The 9,894-nt window shown below is 30.9% G+C and overlaps 1 protein-coding gene across 1 annotated transcript; it reads left to right on the top strand.

Annotated features, from left to right (window-relative positions):
- The first annotated feature begins 6,389 nt into the window (after positions 1-6,389).
- LOC107866587 (probable indole-3-pyruvate monooxygenase YUCCA3) lies at positions 6,390-9,662 on the top strand. The gene is made up of 3 exons (XM_016712616.2): positions 6,390-7,209; positions 7,476-7,847; positions 8,565-9,662. The coding sequence occupies exons 1-3, from the start codon at positions 6,517-6,519 to the stop codon at positions 8,793-8,795; spliced, it is 1,296 nt and encodes a 431-aa protein (XP_016568102.1). The 5' UTR covers positions 6,390-6,516; the 3' UTR covers positions 8,796-9,662.
- Positions 9,663-9,894: the final 232 nt, after the last annotated feature.

Genomic DNA, 9,894 nt, shown 5'->3' with positions numbered 1-9,894 from the left:
TAAACTCCTCGTTCTTAAACTCATGAATGTTGACTTTTCTCTTCTTCCTTTTCCAACCAAATTAATTTGGTTTAATTTATCTTTTCTTCTTTTTGTTTTCAATCATCAAACTCCATTAAATTATATTTTCTTTTTTTCCCTTTTTGTATAATAAAACTTAGTTAAATTATCCACCGCCCATTTAAAAGGACAAATAATTAACGAGCTTCCTCGTGATTTCATAAAGTAGTGGAATATTTCTTACTTTTCTCTAATTTGTTAATAATACTTTTCAAAAAATAAAATATATGAAAGTACGCCTAAATATTTAAATTATTACAAATTGAATTTATTTTGATTAATTCAAAGTTAAAGATCGTTGAATAAATCAATATTAAATTGTTAATCTGAAAAGCAAAGCAGAAAGTTACGCCGACTAAAACATATTTTATTCAATTTTTCTCTGTTTTTTTTTAAACAATTAAAAAGAATAATCAATTATCCCCACAAGCTTTTCACTAAACTTTCTGTTTTTCATCAAAAAGAGGTTTTCCAAAAAAGTAAAAGAGTGAGTTTCTCACTCATTTTTTATGTTCGATTACCTAAATAAAAAAATATTATTTTAAAGGTATTCGTATATAATTTAAATAAATATTATAGAAGATGGGAGATTGGGTTTGGGGGTTTGGGTGGGGGTAGGAGTGTGGGGAACTTGTTTTCTCCTTATTTTCATTAGGTAGGTTGTTTTATTCAATTTTAAGGAACTTAATTTTTTTTAAAAAGATATTTTTTAAATACTTGATCAGTCGAACTTGGAAAAACTGAAATACATTTTCCGAAAAAAGTTTTCCTCCATCGTGAATACACTCTGAATATGCTTTTGTCTCCCCCTTTTTTTTTTTTGTTTTTCTTTCAGTTATGTGACACGCTTGTTTTTAGTTTGCTTCAAAAAGAAATGACAAAATATTTCTAAATTTATAAATAATTAACTTCATACATAATTCATTTTACCTTTAATTAATGAGAAGAATTTATTGCGATAAAATAATAAGATATTATAACGCGTTTTAGGCACAAGTTTTAAAAGTTTCAATCACTAATACTAAGACATGTATTTATTTAAGAAAATAAGATTTTATAATACTCAGATAGAGATGTTTATATGAATTGAAGTTGAGGTGTTTAAACGTGCACTTTCAAAGTATTAGATTATAAGATTTAATTTTTATTTTATATATTTTTTAAAATTTCATATTGAGTTAAATTAAATGACATAAATTGAAACGAAAAAGGTGTTAGAATGATGCTTGCATTATTCTTATCATTATTCCAAAGATTAGAGAACAAGAATACACTAATTAATCCTAATCACTTTACATGCTCACACGACCAATTAATCCCAAATTAATATATGTATATAATCACATGAGTAGTAATGATTTGTTTGCCTATATCATGAGACTTTTCATTGACATAAATTTAATAATTATTTTGTCAGTCCTCAATTCTGTTTCATATGATTTAATTATGTCAGAAATATATAGTCCAGACATATGAGTATAACAATAATAAAAAAATAAAATAACTTCGTACACTAAATCTTTCACTACACGCGAATGTTCAGGAAAGGGCCAGATTGCAGGGGATATATCTTACTTTTCTTTAAGGATCTGTTTCTACAATTTAAATTTGTGACCTCTTGATCACATGCCAACAGTTTTATCAGTTACGACTCTTCAAATATAATAATCAATTAGATATATGAGTATAACAATCTTTTACTAATAATTTTTATGTACAGCTTCCAAAGTGGAAAATATTTATGTAAGTGCTGATACTAATTAATTAGATTGATTATGTTTTAGTCATGTAGTATTACTTTAACGTAAGCCATATTTGTTAGAAATTTTTAGTTTTATTAGATATTTATATATTAATGGGTATAAATATAAATATTTTCTAGTGTTCAAGAAAATAAGATTTTATAATGTCATATAGAGACGAGCTTAAATGACGTGATATGGTTATGTAGATAGGTAAGATTCGTATAGAGACCTCAATTTACTTGGAATTAAGGGCGAAACAACGTATATCAAAAAATGGTCAATTGAACAATACATTTACTAAAAATTAACTAAATTATATTGTGTATATATCTTAGGCCTTACTTTTTAATATTTTTAGTGAAATTCGTAATTCTAATATAGTATTAGTGGAAGCCACCAATGTGATTGCTTGGTGGAACCAAATTTATTTTTGGATATATAAACATTTGATCAACCTAGAGGAACTCAAGCTTGATACTTGCATTGTCCTAAGTTGATAATAAGATGAGATCTCAATACAATCAACAAAGCCAATATTAATCTTCAAGTAACTAGAAAATTAAAATTGATTCACTGTTAAAAATCAGTCAATTTTTAACGAATACATTCATCGAAAAATTGGGATTCCCAACGAAAAGTCTGTAGGAAATATTTTTAACGAGTGCTTTTCTATCTGATAAGACGTTCTTCGAAAATTAACTGATTTCTGATAGTGATTTTACATGCATGATGGCATTGATGGGATTCAAAATCTTGCTTACTAAACTTGTGCTCTTAGGGCATGTAGACAACTCAACATGTTTTTATTTTTTATTTTTTATTTTCAAGAAACTTCCTGTATAAAGTTTAGGTAAATTTAGAAGATATTGGGAAATAGCTGCACCTCATGTTTTTTGTTGGTTTTATTTGTCTTTTAAAGGTTATGCTTATGGGTTTTCATGCTCAATGGTGGTTTTAGGTGGAAAAGAATGGAAGAGAGGTTGAACAATTAAAAAGAAAATTAAATTTGGAATGTAGTGAAAGAGAAATGCAATTCTTTTTTTTAAATTATTTTTGTTACTTCTTGGAAGAAAATGGATATAGAGGATAAGGAGGAGAAGACACATTTACTACTCTCTCTATCTCTCTCCTCACATGTATTAAACAATAAGGACCAAAATAATTTTAAAACTATTTAATTTTGTTTCTTTATTTTAGCTAATTTAGCTTTATCACTACTAGAAACATGCGTATTTTCTATACTAGCTGATCTGCAAAAGCATCGCAAATAAACTATTTGAAAGCCCCTATAGCTTTTTGCTTTCGAATTTAAACCTGATGGTCAAGGCTCGAGAGCCCAATAATCATACCACAGTGGCCAAAAGAGTGTGTTCCTTAATTTAGATAAGACACCGTAGCGTAGATGTCAGAGAACACAACATATGATTCATACTTGAAAATAAGTCGATCATAAATAAGTTTGTCGTGTCTCGACTCACCCTTGATTTATTTGACTATCATAACAGTCCGTTACAGTGAGTAAACTAACGAAGAAAATAATTTAATTTAAAAATCGTAACAGTCTACTGCACCACAACCCATGTTAGTGTCATAAACAATTTCACTATCGAAAATCCTAAATATCTGACGATATGTCGATAGAAATTTCATCGAAAATTCACATGACAAATCAGTCTAAATCGAATAAAGAAGATGATATATATGTGTAATAAGTTGAGGTAACTATGAGTGAATCCTTCGAATATTGAGTTCACATAATAAATATAGAAAATTCAAACATCTAGCCCCAACTATATTATAACGAAATATTTAGTTCACATAATGAATATAGAAAAATTCTTTTTTTTTTTTGGGTAATCTAGCCTCTACTATATAATAACGAAATATTTAGTTCACATAATGAAAATAGAAAATTCATACATCAACCCCAACTATATAATAACGAATTGATAAGCAATTTTTAGTAGATCCTATTCAATTTAATTAAATTTTTCCTTCCGTCCAAAAACCAAACAAATTAGGCAATTAATTTAGTTTTTCCTCTTTTTTGCTCCAATTTAAATTGGAAAATTTCAAGCATTTCCTTCAAATCAATGAATTAATTAAGGTATGTGATGCTTTTTTCTACTATGGGTACGTTTGGTACGAAAGAAAATGTTTCCTAAAAAATATTTTTTTTTTGGAAAATGAATTTATTACTTATTTTCGAGTGAGTAATTTATTACTAGAAGGTCACTGGTTCAGATCGTGGAAATAGTCCCTTGCAGAAAGTGCTATATACAATAGATTTCTGTGGTTCAACTCTTTTATGGAGCCCACACATAACTGAAATTTTAGTGCATTGAACTGCCTTTTTTTGACCTTATGTTAAGTAAATATATAAAAGATATTATCCCAAGAGCCTTTATATGTAATCTAACAAAGCTCTATGGGGATAACGATGAAATGGAGTGTGGGATACAGGGGCAGCAGCTCGATAGAGGCGGAGTCAGGATTTCAACTAAGGGGGTTCACTATTCGAAGAAAACCTAGCCGAACGGCGTTCAACACCTACTATAGATATATAAAAATTAATTTTAATCATATATAAATGATACATATTTCCGTCGAAGGGGGTTCAGATGAACCCCTACCAAAGGACTGACTCCACCTCTGGTGATAGAGGTTGGGAAGGTCAAAAGGTGAGGATTGGGACAATGGGAGGTGGAGCGGGGATAATGAACTTGAAATATCATTTATGAGACTTATTTTCCTTACTTTCGTTACTCGTTAGGTAGGACATTTTTCCTTATTTTCAAGAAATCTGTTTTCTTAAGAAAAAAATTGAAAAATATTTTGATCAATCAAACATGAAAAAAATTGAAAACCAATTCAATATACTCTAAGACTGCGCACAATAAAACCCTTGTGGAGTTCGACCTTTTCTCTGATTCTGCATATAGCAAAAATTTTAGTGTACTAATCAAACATTTTGTTCCAATACATACTAAGCCTCTACTATCACATACCCTCAACTTGATATATCTTAGCTGGGGCAAATATATTACAAAGTATACCATATAAATACATGAAAGCTCAATTTGTAGGTTGCCTAGAAATATGTGACAATATAATTTGGATGCAATGGATAAATAAATTATATTTAGGTGTAAGTAAGTAGTTTGAGTTCATACAGACCATACTATAATAGCGTATAGTTTGGACATATATGAAATGCTTTTATAGAAGTCTTTACATTAAATGTGGGGTCTCTCATTAATAATATATATTCCCTCCGTCTCAAAACACTTGTAGTTCTTATTAAAAATATTTATTTCAAAATAATTAATTATAGAAGTTCTATAGACAAAATTAATTATTTTTTCCTCATTTAACCATTAGAATTAATTATTTGTAAAGACTACGAACACCTCAATTCTGACACATAAGTAGTACTTCCTTCGTTTGTTTTTACTTATCACTAATTTTTTAATTGAATTTTTACTTTTACTTGTCATTTTTGACATATCAAGAGAAGACAACTTCTTTTTTCCTATTTTACCCTTAAGTTAATTGTTTTTTTTTTTTCTAAATTAATATCAAGATACAATATAAACATCATTTAATAGAGGTACTATGATAAAATAGTTATGTTATTAATTATTTTTCTTAATAGGTGTGCCAACTCAAAATGTGACAAGTAAAACCGAATGAAAAAAGTATATATATTCAATAAAGAGAGATTATATTTTAAGACATAAATAATGGTACAACAACAACAGATTCCACAAGTGAGGTCTGGATTGGGTAGAAGAGTGTAGACAGACCTTACCGCTACCATCAGTGGTGGATCCAAACTTTTGCCACTATAGGGGCTCAAACCCGAAACCCAGGTATCAGGATTTGAACACATGACCACTGGACTAGCAACTTCACTTGTTAAAAGTAAAGGCTTTACGGCCTTTATTCATTCTTAAAAGTAGCCTTTATTCTTTCTTAAAAGTTTCAAAACAAAAAAAGAATGCCACTATAGGGGGTTCGGACCCGCAACCCAAGTATCAAAATTTGAATACGCGATCACTAGACTAGCCACCTCACTTATTTATAGTGGGTTCAAAATTACATATATATTTTTATACTTATAAAAATTGATTATATATATACATATATACGGTGTAATTTTTCGACGAAGTGGGTTCATATGAACCCACTTGAACCAAAGTGGGTCCGCCCCTAACTACCATAGAGAGATAGAGACTCTTTTTGATAAGACATAAATAAAGGTAAAACAATCAAATACATATATCAATTAATGTTTTCTTAACACGACGAGTATTTTGAGACGGACTAAAAGTATATTGATTCAAAGGGAGTTAAACAATTGTATATACATATAGCTTTATGTGTTGTCACATTAATTAAAAGAATATATGTGCATATCAAAACAAAGATGGTTTGGGTGGGGGTGGGGGGAGTAGACCACAATTAATCATATGAAAAAGACAATCAAGACCATCATTTTCAAATCCTAATTACATTCCTCCCCCCTTCATAGCCAACTTCTTCCCTTATTTAAACCTCTCTATTCCTCTAAACCCTCTCCACACATTTGTTTGTCAACTTGAAAACTCATAATATTTCTCTTTTCTCCTCATTAGCTCTCTTTTGTCCCACTATACTAGAAAAAAAGAAGAAGTTAAGAGTTCATTGCCTATTTCTACAACTTATCTTGATGAATCAATATTGTAATAGTCCTTGTTCACCTCTAATGGTTCATGCACTTGAACAAGAAGAGGACTTGTTCCTTGGTAGATGCATACTAGTAAATGGTCCTGTCATCGTTGGTGCTGGTCCATCAGGACTAGCAGTTGGCGCGGGCCTAAAACAACAAGGGGTTCCCTTTGTTATTTTGGACCGCGCCAACTGCATTGCGTCCTTATGGCAAAACAGGACTTATGATCGCCTTAAACTTCACCTCCCGCGACAATTCTGTGAATTGCCTTACTTCCCATTTCCAAAAAACTTCCCTGAATACCCTACAAAGTACCAATTCATCAACTACCTTGAATCATATGCCAAGAATTTCGAGATCAAGCCAAGGTTCAATGAGTCAGTCCACTCTGCCAAGTATGATGAAACATGCGGTTTGTGGAGGGTGAAAACAGTTTGTAGAGATGGTTCAATCACTGAATATATATGCAGGTGGCTTGTTGTAGCTACCGGAGAGAATGCAGAAAAAGTTGTACCCGAATTCGAAGGATTAGAAGATTTTGGTGGACATGTTATGCATGCTTGTGACTACAAAACAGGGGAAACTTATCAAGGGAAGAATGTGTTAGTTGTTGGTTGTGGCAATTCAGGCATGGAAGTTTCTCTTGATCTTTGTCATCATAATGCAAGTCCATCCATGGTTGTTCGAAGCTCGGTAAGTCTCATTTTTTCTCATCTAATATCTTTATGTCTGCGTCCTTCATTTGCCAGAAAATCGACACTTAACATCTTCAATACCTCATGACAAGTACCTAATCAAATATACTATCTTTCAATCCTCCAGCGCGATTGACATAACAAATCTTCTTTATGTCTGTGTCCTTCAATTGCCAGAAAATCCGCGCATTACGTCTCTGATTCCTCATGAAAAGTATATAATCATATGATATCTAATGAAACGTTCAATATTTTCATGAACAGGTTCATGTTTTACCAAGGGAAATTCTTGGAAAATCGACGTTTGAGTTAGGAGTATCAATGATGAAATGGCTACCCATTGATGTAGTTGACAAGATATTGCTAGTTGCAGCAAGGTTACTTCTTGGAAACATAGAAAAGTATGGTTTAAAAAGGCCATCTATTGGACCTTTACAACTCAAAAACACAGAAGGGAAAACTCCTGTTTTAGACATAGGTGCATTACAAAAGATTAAATCTGGAGAAATAAAGATAGTTCCAGCAATCAAGAAATTTTCTCAAGGGAAAGTGGAGTTTGTGAATGGTCAAATTCTTGATATTGATTGTGTCATTTTGGCTACTGGATATTGCAGCAATGTTCCTTCCTGGTTAAAGGTGAGAAAAATAAACTCTCTCTTTCTTTTTCATAATCGTGGTGTTGGCATTAGTTTACACAAACCTCGACTAATTTGACGAGTTATCTGTCACCTCCTACCACGGTACATCAAGGTTAGGACAGACGAGAAAGAAGTCAAAAACAAACAATATTTTTCTTTCTTTTTTTCATAATCGTGGTGTTCGGCCAGGTTACACGAATGATTCGACTAATTTGACGAGATACCTGTCACCTTCCACCACAGTCCACCAAAGCTAGAACAGACGGGAAGAAGTCAAAAACAAGTTAATTTTTTTTTTTTTTACAAAAAAAATAATAATAATTTTGTTGTGTATTCAAGGTGGTGTATTTATTTTTAATTTATGGATTCTTGTGACAGTTATGGAAGTTGGTTTTCTTTTTTATATTCTCTGTTTCTATTTCTTGTATTTGTTAGTGAACAGGTGGATGATATTCTCATTTGCTTCAATATTTGTTTTTATTTTATTGGGAACATAGAAAAATATATTTTTCTTTTTTCTTTTACTTGTGGTAATAATACTTTGAGAAATAAAAATTGAGCATTCCAAGATAATGGTTGAATGGATTAGATCATAGATATGAGCTACAAATAAATTTTCTGTTTTTTTTTTTTTTTTTTCTTTTTAAGGGTATTTCAAGAATATATTTCTTTGAATTTTGGTCTAATGATTTTTTATTTATTTTTTTGTATATAGGAAAGTGAATTTTTTTCAAGGGAGGGATTTCCAAAAAATCCATTTCCAAATGGATGGAAAGGAAAAGGTGGTATATATGCAGTTGGATTTACAAGAAGAGGACTTTCTGGTGCTTCTTTAGATGCAATTAAAGTATCACAAGATATTGGCAAAATTTGGAAAGAAGAAATTAAACAGAAAAATCAATCTGTTACTGTTGCATGTCATAGAAGAAGCAAGTCACATTTCTAATACCATAATCTTTTTTTTTTTAGTATTTTTTTTTTTTTTTTTTTATTTTTTTCTTTTCTTTTTATAATTTTTTTCTTGTCAAGTGGTACCAACAACAACAACAACAACAAAAAGAGTAAAGACGACGTTGTGACAAGTTATGTTGCTCAGACTCTTCAAAACTATCGAAGGGTGTGTGCTGAATCCGACACGAATGAGGCAATATTTTTGGACGGTCCGAGCAACTTAGGTGACAAGAGAAGGAAGAGACACAACAAAAAGCAGCCCTGTCCAGAGAAATACCCAAATTTCATCTTTGGGCATTTTTATAGGAAGAAGAGGCTTTTTTTAGCATCTACTTCTAAGAAGAACTTTGTACAAAAGGTTGATTATTAGTATGTACTAATAGAAAAAATGTGACTATATATATATATATATCTCCTTTTCTTGTAAGTATATTATCAGTTTATGCAACTGTTTGCTGATCCAAGAATATTAATATACATATTATACACTGTTTCTCAAATATCTACATATTATACATTTTTCACTTCTTGAAACGTGTTGATTTCCTAATCAAAAGATAGGAGAGCGTCCTTTCTCCCAAAGTTAAGGAGTCATTTTGCCCAAATATATCTTCAAATTCATTTGAATGAGGAGAAAAAAAAAGAGAGATAGAATTCAATTCTTTCAGATACTTTAACTAAGAAACTCTACCTATGTAAAACATAGATGGGTATGTCTCACCGAACCGAGCGAAACTATTATTTTTTTTGAATGGACAATTATTTTTTCCCCGGACACCGCATATAGCGGTAGCTTTAGTGCACCGAACTGTTTTTTTTTTTTTATTTTTTTTTTTATGTAAGTATGTTGCTTCTGTTCATTTGTGAATCATGAGTCTTGTATATCATGGTTCCATGCTTGTGAAGGAAAATTCATCTTCTGATATTGTCAAAGTTGGTAAAAGAATTGTCAAAGGTAATAGGAAGGTTCTTTCACTCTAATAAATTTTGGTCCACCCAAGTCATTTATTCTACTGATGGGATCTATATTTAGAACATGGTCCACCTAGGGTCCCATTAAATATGGTGGACCAAATATTTATAATTCCAAAACA

The sequence above is a fragment of the Capsicum annuum genome, chromosome 3, assembly GCF_002878395.1.
Source record: "Capsicum annuum cultivar UCD-10X-F1 chromosome 3, UCD10Xv1.1, whole genome shotgun sequence".
NCBI classification, from domain to species: Eukaryota; Viridiplantae; Streptophyta; class Magnoliopsida; order Solanales; family Solanaceae; genus Capsicum; species Capsicum annuum.
This window is presented reverse-complemented; position numbering and strand designations above follow the sequence as displayed.